We start from the raw sequence: 24,526 nt of genomic DNA, 5'->3' as shown, positions 1-24,526 counted from the left end.
ATGTCATTTAAGTTGAAATGCAATCCAGTGTTTCCCATTAATCACCTTCTCTGGCGGCCACCACAGTTTCATAATGAACGGAAGATGTTTTTACACTTCTCTTAATAACATAAACTGTCTTTGAAGTTATTGCTTTGGCAAAGCATCTGTCAAATAAACTGAAATCAAAAGCGTGATTTGGCTTAGTGTCCTTACCACATTCCAAAAGGCTCAAGTTACACACGCCGACAGTTACGCATTATTTTCATATTTGCATGTTTTCCAAAAATTCTTGTAGTTGTTTTACAGTATTTCACCAGATTTGAGATGAGACACATTTGTAAACCAGTTTTCACTGAAACTGTAAGTTTCTGCATGAAAAAAAGAATCAGCAGGTGAAGAAATTAAGACAAAAACATTATAGTTTGCCTATTGTAAAATTGTATAACCTTATATTGTATAACCTGTATAACTTTATCCATACAATCCTACTCGAAATCTGAGGTCTGGTGATCAAAGACTTCTCTCTGTCCCCAGATCACGTTTAAAGCATAGAGGGGATAGAGCCTTTGCGGTTGCTGGTCCTAGGCTTCCAGCCTATATCAGATCGGCACAGTCTTTAACTGTTTTTAAATCATCTCTTAAAACCTATTTCTTTTATAGGGGAACTCTGGCTCTTATAACATTGGGTCATGTATTCTATCTATCATAAATAAGCCTGTTAAAGGGACCATCCCTAATTACATTAAGTACATGACTGTTAGAAAAAGTCTTATCTAACTTTAGGCTAGTTTCTAATATACCTACAGTATATGTCCAACGTTTTGCAATCCAAATATAAAGTTTTTTGTGTCCAATAGTGTGTTTGAAATCTTTCAGTATGGGTTTAGGAAGCAGCGCGGTACCATAAGAGAGTCTGCTCTTTTATGTGTATTACCTTATATATAATTATATGTTGAAACGGGACTTTGCTCTCAGTTGATTCAAATCCTATCTAAATTAGAGAACTGTCTCAGTCTGTTTCAATGTTGTGTTTTGTTTTTTCCCCCCACTAAATCAGTTTTGAGCTGTGAGGTCCCTCAAAGCTCTATTCTTGCACCCATTTTATTCTCTTCTATACTGATTTTTATCAAACACAGAGTATTTTCATTGCCTAAAGGACACATAAATCTGAGTGTAGCATAGCAAAGTAACATCAATTATCTCAGCTCTTATGTGTCTGTAGAATATGAAAGCTAGGATGCCCTAAAACATTTTATTTAAATTTTAATGAGAGTAAGTTGTTTTGATCTGTAGCTACAGCAGGTAGCATAAATCAAATGTTGGGTATCTTGGCCATGTTAAATCCTCATTTGTATTTGATTCTGCTTTGAAGTATGATAAGCAGATAAATGCAGTGGTAAACTCTAGTTTATTGCAGTTAAAACTCTTAGCAAAGGTTAAGAGCTTTTTAGCCTTTTCAGAGTTTGAAAGCGATATACATGCTTTTAGATCTGCAATCACCGCAGATCACTGTCTGATCAGAAGAACACAAAGGGAAGAATTCAATTTCTGATGTGAAGATGATGATGATGATGATGCCTCACAAACCTTTAAGCTTCTCCAGACAGTTTTTTCATTTATCAAAGATCTTCTGCATCAAACCAGTTCTCTCTCTCTCTCATGAAACAACATCAACTGGAGCCTCAACAAACTGACACAGGACTGTCTCTTTCAGATGTGCGAGACATGCAAGTATCAAGCAGTCTTATTATTTGACGCATTAAGAATTACTCATCTCTTTTCACAAGATTAGTTCAAATTAGGACAGTGATGATTCATTCAGGCTGTTGATCTGCTGAATTGCAGATTTTGGCAAAGCTGCATGATCTTTATTCTGCTTAACTTTATTCTGCTTAAACTTCCCTAATCGTGCCGATTGTTGCTGCATGCTCTTAAATAATGTTGGTCAATTAAGAGAGTAATATATCCTACTATAGTCTATAGACATTATTAGGGTACAAATGGGTAAAAGGTGCCCTTGATATTATTTTAAATTGTTGTAGCAAATGAGAATCACCAAAATGAATGCATATATTTTGAGACAAAGATGATGATTTTCTATTTTATTTAAGATAATTAAAGCAACAGTTTTTAAATAACGAAAGGATATGTAAAAGTATGATATTTGGGGTAAAAAGCGCCCCTGCTGTTGGGGCTAAAGGCGCACAGTAATTAACATGATAATTAATAGATGGCTGACTTTTCCATTTGTTGACATGACATGGTTAGATTCAGATGGTAAAGATCATATATGTTGGGGGTCCATATTAGAGATAATCACCATGTTTATCATATTCAATCATATCATATAATTAAATGTCATTTGTTGTTACTACTGTAAATCTATATTAAATTATTATTGGATCTCCTTCAGTGCTTTCAGAATCTTTACTTATTAAAATGATTTTGTTTTTGTATTTTGAAATATATTTTTTATATCAACATATTTTAAGGACAGTATTTGTATTGAAAAAAAAATAATTATTTTATTTTTCAAAATAAGCAGAAAATAGTACAAAATTTGCTGAAGTGATTGTTTTGAACAAGTATTAAGTTATACATTATTTTAAAAAACATAATTTTAGCTGAAGTATTTACATCAATACTGTGTGCCCGTGTGTGGGGTAAAAGACCCCCTGCCACCTCATACATTTATAAGATTTTAAAACAAAATAAACAACTTGAATGATTTATTTTCACACAAAATCTGTTGCTCCATTAATGTTCAGTACAAACGTATATATTTTTTATGCAATTGTACATTGTAGGCGCAGTGAATAGCACATTTTTTTCTTAAGGTGTGCCTTTAGCCCCGTTGTACCCTACTAAACATTTCTTGGACAAGTGTTAGCTGGATCTCTGCCAGTAACCCAAAATAGTTACTTGATCCAAATACCTATAACTGAAAATAATTAAATCTACACTATGTAACTTTTGACTGTCCAGCAGGATCATTGTCAAAACATCGTCAGCTTCTGATTGGCTGAAGTAAGTCGCTCACAGGCATGCAGAAGTATGCCAAGGGGACGCAGCTAAACTGTACCTACAGGTAATTAGGCGCCCCTGAGCATTCACTTAAAATAACTACAACCTATACTGAAATAAGACTGGGTAAATAATTGTTTTAGTGTGAAAATTATGGGTAGTACTATACTTATAAAGATGGACGAATGAAAGAATATGCAAGCCATGAAACCGTTCTCCCCTCTTATGTAATCAGCCTACTTAGTGCAACAGTGAACTATGCATACAATTACTATCAACACCACCCATCCATCCCTATTACTTTAAATAAAAGGATCTATGATTCGTGTCTGGTGGATCGGGTGAAACATGTTATACCCTTTTACTCAAGCGCAGAATATTATAATGAGTTGGAGGTGCTTTTTCTACACTTAAAAGACACCTTTATCCAAACTGACATGCAGTGCATTCAAAGTATACATATTTTATCAGCATGCGTGTTCCCTTGGAATCTAACCCTGGATGACCCATAGTAAAAAGTCTGAATACTGAATGTCAAAGTGCCATTTCAGGTTTTTTCATTTTATTAAATTTTATCTTTTGTAATCTTTTGTTGTTGTTGTTGTTGTTATGGGGGTTGGAGTGTAGGAAACATATTTTAAAGCATTTAAGCATTAGAGGTAATGCACCTTTATCACTTCTGCTCTCAGAGATGGAGTCCATTATTTACATTCATTGATCTGGCAGATGCTTTTATCCGAAGTGCATTCAAACAGTGCATCAATATTATTATTATTATCTACCAGCTCACAACATAATGCATTATACATTATTCAAAATGTGATGTGAAAAAAAATGTATATATTTCAACCTGTTTCCTTCCAAACTTCATGAGAGATGTGGCTGAGAGACTAAATGTTAACAGACTAGAGGACTGATGATATTATTAAACTACTATAAATAGCACTGAATATAATATATATTAAAGTGAATATTTTTCTAGTCCTCATATTGCCTGATATCACCAGAAGATTTAAATAGTACATTGTTTTCCTGGATATTTAGGAGCTCAAAAACATTTGCAGTAAAAATCCAAATTTGAGGTTTTCTCCTTTGTGATGCTTTGCCAAAGCTGTCTTAGAGCTTGCCTTCAGCAAGACAAATGCATGTTCACTTTGCTTTAGGTAAGATGGTTGACTTAACCTTTGAGCAATTTAATTTCTTTGCCTTGAAAACTGTTTGGTACCTTTGTAGTGTGTTTTGGATCATTGTCCATCTGTACTGTAAAGCACTGTCCTATCAGCTTTGCAGAATATGACTGATTCTGAGCTGATATAGCCCTAAACACATGCATGCCCTTTCCACAGATGATGAGGCTTCTGTATTATCTTCTTTATAGAAGAACTGGCCAAGCTTTTTTATTTGTTTTTGGGTGAAATCTAGTCTGGTCTCCTTGATCCTGATGCTCAGCTTTGCTTTGCACCTTGTAGTAAACTCTTCTCTGGACTTTGACAATGAGAGTTATTCTGTAGTCAGCCTGGCCTGTTGGGGTTACTGAGCTCATTAGTGCATCAGTCCTTCTTTTTTATATATTTATGCAAGTGAAAAACTTGGCGACATTTACAACCAAAATAGACCAGTGTCTATTCATTATACTTCTTATGTCTATTCATTATACTTTTTTCCCCTGTGAATTAGTGAATTTAGATTCTCGTTTTAAAACCAGCTTTTTTTTTTTGACCGAGTGAGAATCCAATGCTTTTATTTGAGTCTAAACCCCTGCCTTTTGCTCGCTTTCTTATGCAATATCACTGCGACAGACAATGCCTGCATCTCTGCTTCTCTCAGTTCAATCAGCAGTGAATCTCATCTGATGTCATCAACACCTTTTTAACTGAGGTTTGTTTTTCTTCCGTAACAGAATATTGAAGAAACACTGCAGACACTGACTGCTTTGTGCCAGATATATCTAAACTTTCTCCCTTTATTCAGTGGAGAAGGAGATTGTTAGTTAATAACAGCTTAAATTGACAGACTGATAAATATTGGCCAAGAAAATATTTCTGTAAAAGAAAACAACAGCATACGGGTCTGGAATGACATGAAATACAGAATTTTCTTTTAAACTGCTATATAAGCTTCACAGAGCATATCACAGTATCCCAGCTTCTGTAACATATTCTGTGAATAAGACGGGAGCCTGTAGTTTATCACTGACTAAAGCTGCAGCTCTTTTGCTTTTCACTAATTAGATCACGTCTGTTTGAAATGCACATTATTATTATTTTTCTCTCCCCCAGCACATCCAGGATTAGTTTGTTCATCAGCGCCCTGATTGTTGTGTGAAGATAAGCCTCTTTTAAACCAGTTAAAAAGGGGAGAATAAAGAGGATCTTTGGTGTCTAGATGGGTTTGCAACACAGCTTGACAGAGCTAGTTATGTAACTGTCATGGAGCTTAGATGTAAAACCGAGGAAAAATAAGGGTTTTCCATATTTGAAGGTCAACCAAAGTCCTATAAAAAAGGCCCTTAAAATGCAAGCAATTTTACATCAATGCTTAATCATTATTATGTTCTTTTCTAAATTTAAGGGACAAGGATTAAAACAATTTGCATGCATTTGATTAGGGAGACTTACTCAATGCCGGGGGCCTCCAGAAATAGTGTTGGGAGCCCTACAAGACATTAGGAAAATATGAGATATGGACTGCAAATGCTATTTGTGCTATTGCATTGCTAAAAATCATTCAGTTATGTATTTTCGAATAAAAATATCTAAATGCAAAATTACATACATTTCAATGGCCACTTTGTGCATAAGCAACATTTATACATTGAGGTCCCTGGCCTGTGCTGAAGCTATTTTAACCGTCTTTTGGCAAGCTTTCTTTCTATTCATGGTTGCTTGTGATTTGCATATAGGTCTCAACAATGCATGAAAGAGACAGAAGGAAAAGAGAGATATAAAAAACGCTGCCCTCAAAGAGAAGCCTGGGAATGTTCCCACTGTGCAGAGATAAAAGGCAAACAGAGATCTCATATCATCTTTTTTTAATACGTGCACCATTTGTTCCATTACAGGCAAGCAGACTGTCAGATGAGATCTCCTGGCAGATTCAGCCTTTGAGGTGCTGCGCTGTGCTCTCATTAGGGACAATCTAACCACTGAGCTGCTTTGAAGTCCGTGAGCTGAGAATGAAATAAATGCAGTGGAGATGACGCAGCTACTTCAGTCAAACATTCACATTATCTGAGCAGAGAACTGATACACGTCCCCATACCTTCTTCTAGATTTCATTTGGAAAAAACAGCAACAGGAAGAAATAATTTTTAGTTCAAAAACACATTCCGCCTCTGCAGCTTTGACATCAGTGATCAGTTATGCGTAAGGACTAAAACATTCATCACATATCAAAATGATCTCCTCCTTAATTCATTTATTACCCTCTTTGATTACTTTGCAATTTACTGCAGTATAGACGATACAGAACATGCTCGTGTTGATGGTCGTGAATAATTATTCTGATTTTATGTAACATTATGGTTTTGCAGAAGTATTATTTTTTTATATTATTATACATTTTTTACATACATTATTACATTCTTATTATTATTATTATTATTATTATTATAGTGTGTGTGTGTGTGTGTGTGTGTGTGTGTGTGTGTGTGTGTGTGTGTGTGTGTGTGAGAGTGTTGTGTGAGAGTGTTGTGTGTGTGTGTGTGTGTGTGTGTGTGTGTGTGTGTGTGTGTGTGTTATGTGTGTGTGTATATATATATAATGTATGTAGCCCTTGTGTTTCTCTTGTGCTTTGTCTGTTGGTGAATGTAATTGTTGCCTGTTTGCCTGTATTTCTGTTCTTTGTTCCTTGTGTTTTTGGTTTATTATTTCATCTATCTTATTTCATTAAATATCCTGCGCTTAAATCCATGTCCCTGCATGCCTTCACTTGCTCCTCAGCGTTACAGAGGTTTTCCAGTTACACTGTATCGTTTGCCTGTAGCATTTTTATTTCTCTGGTCCACAACCTATGAGAAAACTCCAAAGTATGTTTGGTTACTGTATAGAGCCACTGGTTCTAAATAAGAGGGAACTCTGAAAATGGTCATAGAGGTGCTTCTATTTGTACACGTGTTTGTTCACGCAGTGTTGTGTTGTTTTTGTTTTTACTGTTACTTGTTATTATCAATAAAGCTTTTTTATCATAAAATTACGTACAGCAATCATAGTTTTGGCTATAGAAAGACAGTATAAAAGCTATCCTTCTTTCAGCCATGTGTTAATGGGATTGAGTGTTATCAGTATGTTTCCCCAAGATGAATGTCTCCTCTAATGAGCCTTGCAAAACCCATCAAACATTTTCAGGTCATGGGAGCCGCCGTTAGGGTGATGCCTTATTAGTAAACACAGACAGTAATGGTTCTTGACTTTGACTTTGCTGAGCATGCTAAATTAGGGTGTTTTTACAGCAATTTGCCAGCAGAAAAAAGACAGATTGTTGCTTAGGGGCTTCATCTAATGCAGGTCGTAATGAATACAAATTGAAATGGTGGACCACGGTAAGCATAATTTGGGAGTGGTCCATCAGAAAAGTGCCCTGTCAGTAGAAAGAATATAGGCTTAGTATTTATGAAACACTGCAGGTGTAGGTAACCTAATGATACCATCAGTAAGCCAGAAATAAGGAAGTGTTGTGTCAGAAAAGTGCAAAAAGGTTACCTCACTCTCATGGTTCACTTTTTAAAAAGGGAGGTCTTTAAAGGTGCACTAAGTAAGATTATTTTCAAAAACCTTGAAAAACTACACTGTAAAAAATTTCAAGCGGTTTCAACTAATTATTATTTAGTATCTAGTTCCACAGAAGTTTTACATTCAGTGAATTTCTGACTTCAAAGTGTTGCCTGAATTGTTATTTTTTAGTTGGCTCAACCTTTACTGAAGTTTTATAGTGCACGTGCACGTGTTTGTATTAGTTTAGTCAAGATTAGCATAGCTAATTGTTGACTGGATTTTAAAATAACCATTCAATGTTTTTCAAATATATTTGTGTAGACTCTCAACTAAGGCCAAGCAATAAAATTAACTCAACTTAAATATTTTTGCCCTTCCAACATTAATTAGATTTTTTGCAGTGTACAGAGATTCTTCAGTCAATAAGGAAAAGCAACAGACAAAGCCTGGGCCACGACTATTGCATTAACTAGACAGATACTGTATGCTGTGCACAGAATAGCCTTTTACTATAGAACACATGAAGCACACCAGTGTTACACAGTTAGGTCTGTCCAGTAACATGCAAGATACGGTTACACTTTATTTTAAGTGTTCTTGTTACAGTGTAGTTATACATTTAAGTACTGAGTAATATTAATAATTGCATGTACTTACTATATGGTTAGGGTTTGGCTTGTGGTGATGCATGTAAATATGCATAATTTATTGTTATTATAATAGTAAGTGTAACATGTAATACATTAGTAAGAACAAATCTTATTTTGTAAATCCTAGTCCAATTTCAAATGTGTTTTGCATCAATTTTTATATCTTTTCTACAAATGCAAGAGGTTGAGACACTCTGCCTGAAGTTGTCGGATAGGGTGCTCTGCCCATGTCAGTGTGTCTGTGATTGTTCCTGGTAGTGTGACAGGTAGTGTGCCAGTCTTTCAGTAGTGTCTATGATGTAAGAACTGGGTGTTTTTGCTTGACAAATGTTCCTCTCTTAGAAGCCACATGCTTTGCCCAGACTGCAGTGTTGTTGAGGGACGTGTAGATTGTACTGCCATGTTGTTTTTCATTTGCTCAGTTTTCTGACTCCTAAATCTTTTGATGTTGGGATGGGAGAAAGATGTTGTTTTCTCCCCTCCTCCTTTCTACAGTCCTTTCACAGCAGCCACAGCACACTCCACCTCACTTTTTGCTTGCGGGTATCTTAGACTACCATTAATGTGTGTGAACCCGTACTTTATAAAGTGTACAGCTGTACTATGGCCCGTTATCAGACATGACAGTGTCTGGAATTCTGTGGGGACTGAATGCTTTTTATCGGGCTGCAGTGGCTGTGTTGGCTGTGATGACATTTAGATGTGCTACTTCACTGAAGCAAGAAAAATAATCCTCAACAAGAAGGTATAAATTCCCTTACCAAAAAGAAGTATACTTCAAGTTTATTTTATTAAATATATTTAAGTAAAGTTCAAGTATATTTTTAAGTATACTTTATACAAATATCAGTGTACTAGTAGTATACTTGAAAGTGTAATATTTCAATACTCCTTGAGACTAAATTAGCCCACTTTCTAGTATATAAACGTATACTTGTAAGTATACTTGTAAGTATAACAGTAGTAAACTTTGAGTACACAACTAGTTTACATCAATGTTATTAGCTTGTACTTCAACTATAGTCTCAGTAAACTACTAGTTTAGTAGTTTTATACTGCAAGTATACTGGTAAGTTTTCTTTAAGTGAACTTTACATCATACTTTAAGTATACTACTATGTCCCTATTTAGGTATTAATTTGTATATGATTTGTAATATGAATTTCTGAACATACAAAACATCAAAAGAAAGAACAGGATATCTGCTTGTAAGCAAAAACATTTTATTCTAGCTTCATGCATTCTTTTTTTAAACACTTGAATGTAAGTTTCATAAATAAAAATAAATAAAATATAACGAAATAAACAACATTTTGAAAAAAAGCTGAAAAAAAGACTATGAATTAGATTCATAATGATAATCAAAGCGTAGATGAGTCGATCAACACCTCAAAGCTTGACAGCCATTATTACCTCTTCATTGGTTGACATTTTATTACATAACGTTACACAGATTTGATGCTGTTTTATATCTGATGATGGTGTTAGATTACATCTGTTGTTCCGGTTTCTTCTTCACTTTTTTTGGAAATTCTGTCCAGTAGATGTGTACTAGCGCCCCATACCTTATAACAATGAAAACAGATTCTAGGAGCACAAGTATAGCTCAAATATATTTAGACTTTTTATAAGTATAAGTCAAGTATACTTAAATGTCATTTTACGTATATTTCTGAGAAGTACATAAAGTAAACTAAAAGTATACTTTCCTATTTTTTAGTTTAAAAGAAGTATAATAGCACACTCAAATAAACTTCTGGTTCGTAAGGGTTATTCTCAGCAGGGAGGTTTGAATTATTTAAGGATAGTCCTGACCACCAGAAAAACTGACAGGCCCAATCTCTGGACTTGACAATACTTTGGTATACTATGGAGGATACCTTGCATCATGCATGGGGAAGTGAAAGCGTCTGCGCAGGTTCTGTCAGGAAGACTAAATGTCACATCATCCATTCATACTAACAGGTTGTCTTTTTCATGTAACCTGGCCTTTAGTGGCCCTTTTCTTAATTGGCCTATCAGTGCTTTCGATGTTTTATTCTCATAATTAGATTTTTGCGTCCCTTTGCATTGCATGGCCTGTCGTGGCCATCAGGTAAAACTTACTATTACTATTATCATTTATGTAACCTGGCCTATCTTGCTTTCATAATTTATTCACAAAACTGGCATATCGTGGCCTTCGCAGATCACGGCCAATCGTGGCCTTCGCAGATTGTGGCCTTTGCATATCACGGGCAATCGTGGCCTTAGCATATCTCTGCCTATGGTGGTCATCGGGTAAATCTGACTATTATTGTTTAGGAAATTCGGCCAATCGTGGCCTTTGCATTTCGCGGCCTTTGCACAACATTGAGTATTCCTTTTCTTGTGAGTTATGCTGATCTGTTTTTCTCTCTCTTCTTTTTGGGGTTTCCCTGACTGGAAAAGCCTCAACCGGTGGATATCAATTCACACTTCTTTTGGGGCTAGGCTCCGCCCCTGCCTTCATCTTCAGGCAGGATCAGCCAAAATCTGCATCCCCAGGATTCAGATAAAGGATGGGGACTACGCCAAAGAATTTTTATACAACTAAACATGAATTATCGTGACTCATTACCATCTGTTAATACTTTTCGGAATAAATACCATGTAAATGTTTACCTTCTCTCTGATTCTTTCTGAAACACAATTCTTTGGCCTCTGAGGAGCAGGTCTCCAGCAAGGGGCAGGATTTCTGTTTCAGGCCAGTATAGTTCTGGATGAGTTTAGCACAGATGGAGTTTGCCTTCTGATTCTTTATCACATTCAGCCTTGCCTCTGTAGCTGGATAGCTTCAAATTACAGCATCCACAAACACTTTAACATACTCTCATTACCCTTTTCTGCTTCTGTGAAAATCTGCTTCACACGAGCTCATGATATTTTTTCTGAATTATGTACCCAGTACTGCCAGTACTGAGAATCGAACCCGCAACCTTCAAGTCTAACTCTCTAAATATTAGGCCACAACTGACAATGGAGTTTGCCAGAAACCTGAGGTAGCATCCAGTTTTGTGAATACCTTGGCTTTTGCAAATATTGTGAATGCCTGTTCTGCAGCTCCGAGGATCTGTCTTGCTTGTCACACCCACTCATTTAGACGAGTCAAATCAATGCACAGCTGGATGTTGTCTTGGGTCTTGGGCTCTAAAACCATGCTGATACACCACAGGGTGGGTTGAGTCAACACTGGAAATCACCCCCATGTCCTCCATGCATTTCAGCTACACTCACACCTTGGTGATTAGATGTCCTCCTGTTGTGTTTCTGTGTGTAATATTTTGTATCAGTGTGAGGAGACCTAATGGCGCTTTTCCACTGCATGGTACTTTTTTTAGTACCACCTCGGCCGAGGTTCCAAGCGAGCCGTACCGTTACCAAAACATGATGTGTAAACTCTGCTGATCACTGATTGGCTGGAGAAAATCGTCACTGCCTGTGTCATTCAACTTGCGGCACGAGACACAACAGACCCACTAGATTTAAATCGGCACAGCCAGCGAAGGATTAAACGCAACTGTTTTGAATGAGCGCACCTTTTTTAAACAACCAAAAAATGGCTGTTTCGTTGTCTGTTGAGGAAGTACAGACGATCCTCTCGCTGATAGCCGAGGAGCGGATCCAGCGAGAGCTTAATGGAGTGACGCGGAATTAAAAAGTTTTTCAGGAGTCATGGCAGTAGAGGCGGCACGACTATAACGACAAGTGAATAATCCCGCCCACTCTAAAGTGGTACTAAACTGCAGTGGAAACACAAACCGAGCCGAACTGAGCCGTGTCGTGCCGTTCTGAGCCGTGCCGAGCCGAGTCGTACCACACAGTGGAAACGCGCCATAATAGTGTCTTAGTCCTGCAACTTAGTCCTGTTTTATTCTGTATGCTTAAATTGTCCTTTAATATCCATTCTATGATTCCCTGGCCCAAAACAGCCTGACAGCTGAAAAGCCCTGTGATTTATGGTAGAAAAGCTGCTGCTTGAAATTGACCTATCGGTAAGCCCCTCCCCTCGAACGCAGATGAGCCAATGGCAGTCGAGTATCAGTTGCATGGGGAGCAGAACTCGGACATCCTTAGGTTTCAGCGCCATAGATAAACATTGGAAAATCTGAAGCTTGCATCGATTTGATGATGTTTAATGCTACCAAAATGGAAAAACTATGTGCCTGGGGTACATGTAACTGATTCCAGTTATCCTGAGAGGATAGGCAATAGAATTTATTTTATTGCATTTTATAAACCCAAACAAAACAGAGCAAAAATGTCCCTAAGCATTCAACCATAATCCCAATGAAGATGAAAACGTTCATTTTCTGGTTGCCATACTCTCGTTAATTTACAATTTTCATCTGAGACATCATCAGAACGTTAATGTCATCTTGTGCTTCAACGAGGCATCGCAGGCTAAAACTGATGTAAAAGTTAGTGAGTCAATGCCAACATACAAGCATAAATATCAAACTGTTCTCACGTCATGTACAGTCTAGGTCAAAAACACATAAACGAAGGTCTACATTTCAGTGCCTCTCTATATTAAACTGGTTAAATATAAATGAATGTAATCTTACTCTGCAGTACATAAACAGTGTTGATCCGGGATGTTGTCATTGCGACTGTAACGACCGTAACATGAGACTTCTCCTGTTTGAAATGTTTTATATATCCCTCCATGCACTGTAAAAAATCTAATCTATCACTGGCAAAAATATTTAAGTTGAGTTGATTTTATTGCTTGGCCTTAGTTGAGAGGACATATTATATTAAGTCTTCACAAATATATTTGAAAAACATTGAATGAATGGTTATTTTCAAATCCATTCAACAATTAGCTATGCTAATGTTGACTAAACTAATAAAAACACGTGCACTTTAAAACTTCAGTAAAGGTTGAGCCAACTAAAAAATAACAATTCAGGCAACTCTTTGAAGTCAGAAATTCACTGAACGTAAAATTTCTGTGGAACTAGTTAAAATTGTGTCTAAAATTTATCAAAAACATCTTGAAACAAGGTTTTCACACTGAACAGCTGTCATTGTAAGACAGTAGCAACTCTGTTTGTTTGTTCGAGTGAGCAACAGTAACTAAGGGGGTGGGGCTTACTGATAGGTCAATCGCTGTAACAGCAGCCTCTGTGTCCGGCAGTCTTTCCTCATTCAGTCAAAGCTTCCCTACCAGTCAAACATTTGGGCACACTTGACTGAATTTGCTTAAAATCTTAAAATCCCTTTAATTTAAAGGACACATAGTGACCCAGTAGTGTTGTTCATCTTGGTTAATAGAATGCCCAGACTGTGCTGGGCTGTGCTGGGATGGTTATTAAAGAAAGTTTTTAAGGATGGTTTTAATGAAAACTGAAATAATAAGGAGAGAGTTGGTGTGTGCATTGTTTATAATGATTTTTTATTTTATTTATTTTTTTGTCCCCAGGAGATTATGTGGTTCTGACCGTCTTCTTTGACTTAAGCAGAAGAATGGGTTATTTCACCATCCAGACATATATTCCCTGTACCTTGATTGTTGTTCTGTCCTGGGTTTCATTTTGGATCAACAAGGATGCAGTGCCAGCCAGAACTTCTTTGGGTAAGACTTTCTGATTAGATTCTACATGATAAACGAACTTTGTCTGTCTTTTTATATACAGTAAATCTAAACATACTTAAAACAAATTTACACAATAAAAATTATGAAAAATTAAAAAAAAAAAATTAAGATAATTTATCTTGAATTTATATTTCTTATTCCAATGGCAAATTATTTACCTTGTCTTACCTATAAACACCACTTGTCTTATACAGCAGTTTATATTTCCTGCAGTGACTCGTGACCTCAGTGTTTTACCATTGAGAATCCTAAATGATCTGCTATGTTGAAACAAAAAGATAAATATCAGAGCTAAACTCCTATTTTTTTGTCTAATGAATATGTAATTTGAGTCTTCTAGATGTGCGAAATGATGGGCAGTTACACACCAGTCTACACAATTTATTGACAGATGGCACAAGCTCTGGCCACCGAGGTGTCGCATTACTGATGCCTCGTAATGGAGCACTCACAGTTCAGATTGCTTGCTCTCCTGTTGCCAGCCTCACTCAACCACACCCTTTCTGCCACATACCCACCTCCCTACTCAAGCCAGTAAGCCGTCCGGTCTGAAGCACCCCCATTCCTGGAGAGGTAGTCTGCTACTGCCATCTGTGCCACCATCTTGTGTCCCACCTTGAACTGAAAGGGCTGTAGTGCCAGATACCAACAGGTGATCCACACGGTGATGTCCTGCCCATGCAGTGTTTGGCCTAAGAATTCTGTCTAAGGTGGTGGATGCCCTGAAGATCCCGAAAGGAAGCATCACAAAAGGGTGTAATCAAAAGAGGGTAGTGAAGGCTGTCTTTTGTTTGGACAGAGGCAATAAGTAGATGCACCACCAATCCAGGGTTCATTTTAAATTGCTGCTTTATGAGATAAATACAACTGGGTAGGGGTGAGACTACATCTATAAATTCATCTTGCTGTTTGGCAAGTGATATTGGAGAGTGAGAGGCGATCCTATTGTGGATATGATGGAAAGAATTGCACTTTGAATTCGCCTTTGGGCCAAGATCATCCTCTGCACACATTGCCGTCATCAGTGCAATCAGAACCTCCTCCTTGCATTGTTTAAGGAGGTTTAGGTAGTACACTTGATGGTACCATGTAACCTCAAGGGTCCTTGCCAGAAAAGGAAATTCTCTGTTGAGAGCTGCCCCAGGTGTGGCAGGTCCATGATGTACTGAACATCCGAGCCCCACCTACCATGTCCCTGACTTTTTTCCAAAGAGGCATCTGCACATAGACTCCCCAAATAATTGTGGCTAATCCATCCACAAAATTAATATTTGCTGGAGGCACTAACCACTACTTTTACTTTTGCTTTTTTTCCCTGGACAAGCAGACAGGTACCAGGGGGTAGTCCACCACATCCCTGTGTACACATCACTCTTTACCTTCATGACTGGACTATATTCCTGGAAATGACCTGGGTCCGCACATTGCTGGCAGTCCAGCCCGGCTTCCCTGCTGCCATAGTGGCAGGAAGGGGGCAATAGTCTGGTGAAAAGAGAGGGTAGCTGGAAAAGGAGAGGTGGAAGCTACTGTTCCAGCCAGTGAGACTGTTTCACCCGGGCGGGTGGTTTTGGGAAATGGGGAAGCCTCAGAAGTTGTCAGGCCTCGCCCCCAATTGCAACAGTCAGGGATGCATGCTACTGCACAACTTGGGTAGAGGGGGATGTTGAGAAGAGAAAGGGAGTGAGGGAAGGGCTCGAGAGGTAAAGCAAGAGAAGTGAGGGGAAAGAAGGGGCACGTCGAGCGGTGGCACTGGGACCCATTTGGCTACATCTTTTGGAAGTTAAGCAATGAGCTGGACCACCAGATGCACCAGATCAGCAGGTGTCACAGACCTGCTGGATCAACACAAATGGCTGTTTTTCCCCAGTTCGACAGACCTGAAGCACTGCTGCTGTTGCCCTAGGGTGTGGACCACACAGGATGACCTGCTTGAGGTTCGTAATCCAGGAAGATCTGCATGGTTAGCTGTTGAGATGCTACTCCGGACACCAGCAGGTGAGGCACACCAGTCACTGAGCATGCGGCCACCCACATGCCTCTGCTGTCTTCTCGAATGAGACCACGAATGCATCTGGTTTATCCTGTGGACCCTTTTTGGTGAGTGGCACGTGGGTAACAATGGACTCTTTGTCCACAGCCCTGCCTTTGTGGCTCATCATGCTCCACAGCATCTGCCAATCCTCCTTCCAGGCACAGATGAGTTCAAGAAGGCCTGATGTTGGGTTTGGTAGAGTCTGGCTAGTGAATTGTCCATCTCAGCGAGGGGCAAGGACTCAGTGGCAAAGAATTTTTCAACACCACTGTAGCTAGTTTGGAGTTGTGGGAAGGAGAAGGTCTGAAACCCAGGGAGTGGAGGCTTCATCCTCAGATTGTGAGCCAGAAATTCTACAATAGCAGAAATTCAGCAAATCAGACTTGGATCTGTTTGGATCTGTTCACTCAAGTTGATTCTGTGTCCCGTTTGGTTTTCTCCTCAAGCACTGCTGAGCTCGGATGCACTAGCACAGGATTCACCCAAGGCCATATTGTATACCTTTACACCAATGAGCCTCCACCCAGAAGCCTTTTGAAGAGTCGGGATGTTGTGTAAATTCTGGAGGAATATCCTTCCCTCTGGGAAAGATCTGCTTTCTCTGGCCCAATGCAGGTTTTGGCATACACAGCTGAAGATATGGAGGCTTTGGGTTTGGCCCTATTCTGACTCTTAAGTGATTATTACTTTTGGCGTTGTCTTTGTACAGTGGGAAATAAAAGCCAAACCACAAACATGTGCTTGCTATGTAAATATCACAGATATAACCTCAGTAATCTATATGCAAAATATATTGAAATCTCCATGTTCTAATTTGAGTTATTATTTGCTTTGCTCCCCAGGAATCACGACTGTGCTTACCATGACCACTTTGAGTACCATTGCTAGGAAGTCCCTACCCAAAGTGTCGTACGTCACGGCTATGGACCTCTTCGTATCAGTGTGCTTCATCTTTGTTTTCGCCGCTCTGATCGAGTACGGAACGCTCCACTACTTTGTAAGCAACCGCAAGCCGAGCAAAAACAAAGACAAGAAGAGGAAAAATCCTGTGAGTACACTTCCTAAAACTATTCACGTTATCGACTACCAATACAACAATATTATAAAGTTTATTAACTACTAGTATTTCTATTTACTACTGGTATGTCTAATTCTAAGATTAGCCTATTTGAGAACTGCAGTTGTTAGGTTTTTTTTTGAGTAGGGGATTAGCTGCTAACTTTAAAGTATATCCAAGGTTGAGTACTCCAAATAATAACACTCTTCCACAAGTTAGCAAACTACCTAGGCAGCATTTCTAGGCTTAGTGCGCTCCCAATGTGAAGATGATACCTCGCTTTGGTGAAATTCTAAGGCAGCATCACTTCTGGATGAGAATGACATTACTTTGAGTTTAGTGTAAAGAAAAAGTGTTGTGTATATATTCGCCAAAAAAACAGTCAGGAAAAATGCATGTTTAAATGCGTAAAATTAGTTTTGTAGTGAAATAAACCTGCCTAAAAGCTGTCAGAAAGTGCAGGCATGTGAATTATGTGTGCTCGCTACAGTTTTGTGTTGTTAGCTTAGAAATTAAGGCTTTATTGTTAACTCTGTAGGAATCCACTTTGGGTGCTTCATGTGAGGAAAGCTATTTGTGATGCAGCTAAGTGTGATCGTTAGTTGTTGTCTATGAAGAGCGTTTCTAATCAGTCACTAATGAGTTTCCATTACGCCTGAGTAGGCGGTACACACTGAGACAGCTCACTAGGTTTTGGAACATAAGTGTGCATACTAGAACCTTTTTCTGTGAACTTCCTCTACATGTGGTCAGATTTGCCATCATGGGCCACCTCTGTCAAACAGTGTCACCGAGCAGTGATGTCCTTAATCTGAATCATTTCAGCAGCAGGTTTGAAGTGCAGCCTTAGATTTCCATCTCAGCAGGGCGTTCATATCCGTAGCATGAGGAAAGCTGATCTCAGCAAATGGGGTCGTTCCACTTTCAGATGATTAAAGGGGTGCCAGGAATGTCTTATTTGATTTGGGGGTTTAGAATGTCAGGCAGATTAATGAGTAATGATTTTCAAACCACATTCGACAGTTCGGTTCCCAGTCAAAGGCACGCTCTGAAGTGAAACTCTTCAAATAACACGACAACAAGCTTTTGCTGAAGAAGCGTTTTGATCCCTGCAGTGTTGAAGAGTACCAGTCTCCTCCTCAGATGATTATGTTCCTCTTTTGTTCTTTGGTAATGATTGTTTGCCCTTATATGATTAGAGACCTGATTTTTCCAAGCTCTAAATTCAGACAGGCCTAACATTTTTTATACTATATGTGATTGTATTTTTGATCGTATTTGACAGATTTGTTTTCCTTAGGAATTAGCAGTCTTTTCTAGTCTGTATTTTACGACATGCTGTGAACCTGTTAATATATGCTTCCTTGCACACCCTTCCTCTGTGTCTATGTATATGTGTGAGGTTGCAGTAATTTGTTCTCTTTCCACTTTCAGAGTCTTTTTTTTCCATTATACTGTATGTTCGTTTTATGTTGTTGTTATTGTTGGTTTGTTTGTATTTGTTTGTTTCAATTTCTAATATTTTTTTTGTTTCCTGTGTGGACAAAAGCTCCTGCGGCTCTTTTCCTCAAAGGTATATTGCTCATGTAAAGTTCACTAATCATGCATGTTTCTGCATTCTGCGCAAACACACTGCTCTTGTGTCTGGTCTTTAGATTCACTGCACTAACATCTAGTAAGTTTAGCACTGAACCTCCTGTGCTGTGAAAAGTAGTGGGGCACACTCGCCTCTTATTTTACATTAATGCAAAAAAGTGTAAAAAGTGTCCGCCTTCCTCCTTCTCTGCGTGTTTGAGGCTTTAAACCTGACAGAAATAGTCAGCAGAGCCTTAACAGCTTGAAATAGACAACCACACTGATTAGCTTAATCCCAATTAAAGAGCATGAGTCTGATGGCTTTGGCAGATTTAGCTGTAGTTATCTTTTAAAAGTCAATGTGCATGAGGGCACAGGCCTACATTTAGCTTCTATTAAGGATTAAAAGATAGTTCTCAAGAATTCGGAAAAGAGGAAATTAGATCAATGTGAAGAATATACCAGTGGTTCTCAACTAGTTTTGCTTCAGGACCTTGATTTTTAATAATTTGACAAATTATTAGTTTCTACACAAATGACATCTTAAATTTTGCCAAATTCCCAACATGTGAGTATGCACATACATTTGTTCTTAACCTTGTTCTAATTATGAATTTCTAGTTGGCTATTCTGAATGAGCGATGGCAAAAAAAAGTTATTTTAATCAAATGGAAAATTGTATATGATTATGTAGTTATTTTTTCATATTAAATATTAATATGCTTATTGTTTTCCCCCTGCGATCCTTTCAGATGTACAACCTATTTTTGTCTCACAGCCCACCAGTTGAGAACTACAGTTAAAAACAAAAATAAAATAAATGTAGATAAATAATGTAAGACAGGAGAGGCCCTTTCTCTTTGAAGGTTGTCGTATTTCATTCAGTTAAAGCTGTGAATTCCACTGTATTTGTTTCTTTCCACATGGCAGGCTATTTGTTCTCTTGTGCTTTCCAAACGCTTCTGCGAAACCCTTTGAGAAGCGAGTCACGTGACCCGTTTCCGCACAGCCTCAGGTGGCTCTGTCCTAAATGCTACATAATGTGCACCCGGAGAAGCCAGCGTGAACAGCTGGTCGTGCTTCGTTTTTCAAAGGGATTTGAAGCACTCTTCCTGTGCTGGGCAAAATGATTGTGAATCCAGAAATGTGGATATGTCCCAGTGATTCTATTTCTCTTGGTTTTAATGGGAAATATTTACATGGAGGTCTCATAACATTTGTGTATTGCAATTGCATTTTTAAACTTATATTTTAGTACTGTTGCTGGCCAAGATATAAGACTGAAAGTATATTAATAGCTAATTATTTGACACTTAGGACCATGTTAGACAGAGCCATGTGGTCTCACATGGGAAGCGTTGCTGTAGTGACTTCTAGGGTCCCACTTTATATTAAGTGGCCTTAACTACTGTGTACTTACAGTACATTTAAATGAATCATTTGGTACAATGCACTTATTGTGTACATACACATTTGTACTTGTATTTTAAAAAAGGTAACACTTTATTTTAAGGTGTCATAATACATAGTAATTACCTAGTTAAGTACTTAGTAGTAGCCGTTGTACTTACATGAAACAAAATGTACTTATCATGTAACTAAGTTATGGAACAGCCTGTACTTACAGTTAGTAATTATGTAGATGTAATAGACAGCTGTTACACACATGTATCAGACCGAGTCTGTTACACAACGATGATTAGGTAATTACTCTGTATTATGGACACCTTAAAATAAAGTGTTACCTTAAAAATGCCTGCATGTAATTACATCTGTAATTATTTTCTGTAATTACACTGTTGACCCATGCCTTACACCTTAACCCACCCTTAATCTTCCCCGTATCGCACCTCAATAGCAGCGAACGTGTTTTGCAATACAATATGAACAAAATAAGTATATTGCACTTATTGCCTGATGTATGTACATAGTAGTTAAGGCCACTTAATAAAAAGTGGGACCCATTCTAGTAAGTAAATGATGCAGTTATGCTTTAATTTTGCATGGTGCATATACTAGTGTTATATAATCATTGCACAACTATATAAAACACAGACAGATAAATGTGCAATGAATAGCCATAATAGAAATGTAATATAATTTACTATTTAAGCATTAAAGAAAGAAACATCAGGAAGCCTGTTTTTATTGCAGCTGCACATCATTTAATGCATTCTACCTGCAATATTAGGTGCAAAGTATCCACTGACAGGCGTTTGAACACAGCCCCTGACAGCTGGTCGAGATGTCCTGTGTATTTGATGGGACTCTTGCTGATTTAGTTTTCTCTTCTAAAAGCAGGCCCCCACTGTGGACATTCGCCCGCGCTCAGCCACCGCCATCCAGATGAACAACGCCACCCACATGCAGGAGCGAGACGAGGAGTACGGCTACGAGTGTCTGGATGGGAAGGACTGCACCAGCTTCTTCTGCTGCTTTGAGGACTGTCGCTCAGGAGCGTGGCGGCATGGCCGTTTGCACATCCGTGTCACTAAGATAGACTCTTACGCCCGCATTTTCTTTCCTACTGCATTTGGTCTATTCAACGTAGTTTACTGGTTTTCCTATCTCTATCTTTAAAATAGTTAGAAAAAAATAGGCTGGCCTTATTTTATGTTACAAATTCCAGCAAGACCCTTTCTTGGAAACGTGAACCCACTGAAAATATTTAAGTTGCATTGTGTTGTTGTTGTTTTTCCAGTCTACGTAATGTTTTTTTTTTTTTTTTTCGAAAGCGCATTTTAGAATTTAAATTTTTTTTGCATTTATGTAATGTAGAATTGTTGGTTTGTCTCTGTTTACATCTTTTTCTAGGAAGTATATCTTGTGCATAAAGCAAAAGTTGTAGCAAAAAAAAGAAAACAAAAAAGCGCAGAAGGGTGAAAACCTGCATCTGTAAGATTATTCCTGAAATGTCCAGAATCGTGTAGAGCAAACAGCAGAAGATCTGAGTACTGCATGCCTACATAGCCCCTAAAGAGTAAACACTAAAGAGATTTTGGGAACCTTCTTCAAATGCATGGCTGTCAGGCCTATGTGAGGTAAAAGCAATCAATCAAATATTAACAAATGTGTCCGAGAATTTATTTGTATACGCTCTTATTACTTGTAATTATTTGTGCTTTCTAAAGCGCAAATGAAAAAATTGAAGTGTTTGAAATTTCTATGCCATTTGTAACCTTGCGGTTTTTCATGTGTGGTCACGGCTGGTAAAATGTACGGTCACCTGTACAAATGTTGTAAATAGATGAATACTGTATCATGTAGTGATATACATCATACTGCATGCACCTTTTAGGCCAAAAATTAGCAAAAGTCTTCTATTGTCATCAATTAATAAAAAGCAAAAAGGATCAGGGAAACTTAACTGGAACAGTTCAGACTACATTTTACATCATTTCTTGCCTCTATTAGATGTCAGTCATTTATACAGTAAATGCACAATGATATTGTTACATGTATACATAAGTACTGTATTCAATTTTTCATATCATTTTGGGTATCGGTTTGAGCCTCCTTTCCATTCTTGGATATATACCCAAATTAGTCCTGCTCCTCTTGCTGGGGTGAGTATTCTGATAAGACACACTCTAGTCATATTTGACCTTATTTTATTATTATTGTGATTATTTTGTTTAGCTATTATTTTATTTAGTTTAAACTAAGATGGTTTAAGACGTTTACCAGCACCGTCTTAGGTTTTTCGGAAGCATGTAACAGAATGTTGTCAAAAAAAAATCTCTATATGCTTTTTTATTTTTGGTTCATGTATTAATTTATGTTTTAATAATAAATTGGGCTCAAATGTAGGAGGAGGGTCACCATTGCACTCAATACTATACATTTCAGTAGACAAAAACTGATTTCAGTGAATTTAGTGAATAATCTGTAGATGGATATGTTAATGTGTGTCTTACTCAGCTTCAGTTTCGTTGCATTTAGCAAATGACATGCATGCATGTAGTAAATATTATCTTTAGGTAGAACATTAACATGCATACATGGGAAAAAAATTACAAAATTTCATTAATAAAATGTAACATATGCAAGCACAACCAACTTTCTATTTTAATAAGCCGTCAACTTTAGAAATCTCACCCCAGGTTAGTAACTATGCCTGTGATATAATAATGTTTGGTGTTGGGCACCACTGCTCAAGTGTTATCACCGAAAAATACAAGTACAAAACACCAAAACAAATGCAAATAAAACACTGTGGACAAAAATCTGAGATGTGCCAAAGTATGAGGGTATAATCAGACGTATAGATCGATTTGTTCTCCACTGCTGCAGTTAAAATCAATGCTTTATTTTGTGCAACTGTTTGGTAGCAAAAATGAGAGATGAGCAAAATGTTTCTGGTTACATCAGTAATACATGATCTAGACCTGTATACAGTTTGATTTCCAATCCCTATGCACTGACCTTCCAGCCGAACAAACGAGCATACGGTACGGTTTTGCATTTTGTGGCTATGTATGCATCTTTATATTTTTGCATCATACACTTGTGCATGGTTAATTTTTGATTTGTTTATACTCGTATTAAAATTAGATGTCATAGGAGTCTTCTGAAAATCCTCTTTTGAGAAATATCAGCCCGTTGTTGACTCAGTTTGCTGTTTGTGTGCCACCTACACTATAATAATCACAATTGTGGAGCGAAGCTCGATTCGTTTCTTCTTTGAGTAGTTATTCTGGATGTTGTTCCTGAAAATCAACAGCCACACCCCAGAGATGTCACCTATAGCCAATGTACTGTTTCTTATTTACTGTAGGACACATGGATGTGGATCGCTTTAGTGCCAAACTATGAACCATTTTGCTTTCTACCATCGATTAATTATTTCAGCAAGCTTCCTGTTTTTACACCCAACGGAAATGCTTTATCCATTTCATTTCTTTTTTTATGAAATACAAAAAGAAACTTGGACATACTACTAATGTAATGTAGATTACCAGTTCCATGTCAAGTGCAACCTTAAGTGAAATTAAAAGCCCTTTTATCTGCATTGTATTGAAATACTGTTGATCAATCAAGATAAATGTGTTTGTTAAACCTTTGTTTTAATGCATGTAATCAGTACTATTCATATCAAAATGCTATAGTTTAATGCCAGAAATAAAGTCTCACTATAAACTGCATCATCCCACAACAGGACATTGCTAGAGATTTTAAGATAACCAGCACTTTTGTTCTGTTCTCACTATTTCTTTATTGTTTTGAGGATTTTTTTTTTTCAATGTAAGAGTATTATTTTCTGACATAAAGAAAACTCATATTACAATATCAACTTGTGTCAAGGAGAGCTTGTTTAGGAAAATTAATGAATTAATAATTATTTACTACAAACCATGTAATGGAAATGTGAACAATTTAGATTTTATTTCAGATCAAACAGTCCCAAGCTCTGCCATTTTAGAGTCAGATTAAAATACACTTTTGTTGAAAGTTTAATATATTGTATCAGGAAAAAACATCACAAATAAGACAACATCTTTTGCACTTATTGGCAATGGGGGGGAGGGGGTGTGATGTGTGTGTGTGTGTGTGTCTGTGTGTGTGAGAGAGAGAGAGAGAGAGAGAGAGAGAGTGTGTGTGTGTGTGTGTCTGTGTGAGTGTGTGTGTGTGTGTGTCTGTGTGAGTGTGTGTGTGTGTGTGTGTGTGTGTGTGTGTGTGTGTGTGTGTGTGTGTGTGTGTGTGTGTGTGTGTGTGTGTGTGTGTGAGAGAGAGTGTGTATGTGTGTGTGTGCATGTTTATGTGGTTTATGAGGACACAAATTTGTATAATGACATGGGTATGACAGAGGTATTACAATATGAAGGTGGTTTATGAGGACACTGCCTATGTCCCCGTAATTCAAAAGGCTTAAAA

At 37.7% G+C, this 24,526-nt stretch overlaps 1 protein-coding gene across 3 annotated transcripts in view; it reads left to right on the top strand.

The window, feature by feature from the left end:
• LOC306855771 (gamma-aminobutyric acid receptor subunit gamma-2-like) overlaps positions 1-23,662 on the top strand; it is a 60,098-nt gene extending 36,436 nt beyond the window's left edge. Inside the window, exons 7-10 of one of the 3 annotated variants that reach the window (XM_079394633.1) lie at positions 13,815-13,967; positions 16,863-17,068; positions 18,627-18,650; positions 20,954-23,662. In XM_079394633.1, the coding sequence (XP_079250759.1) occupies positions 13,815-13,967; positions 16,863-17,068; positions 18,627-18,650; positions 20,954-21,232 (662 nt within the window). In that variant the 3' untranslated portion in view covers positions 21,233-23,662. Of the gene's footprint in view, positions 1-13,814; positions 13,968-16,862; positions 17,069-18,626; positions 18,651-20,934 lie in introns of all 3 variants that reach the window. The other 2 variants (XM_079394632.1, XM_079394634.1) reach the window with 2 other exon arrangements.
• Positions 23,663-24,526: the final 864 nt, after the last annotated feature.

Source organism: Barbus barbus (genome assembly GCF_936440315.1).
Source record: "Barbus barbus genome assembly, chromosome: 36".
NCBI lineage: Eukaryota > Metazoa > Chordata > Actinopteri > Cypriniformes > Cyprinidae > Barbus > Barbus barbus.
This window is presented reverse-complemented; position numbering and strand designations above follow the sequence as displayed.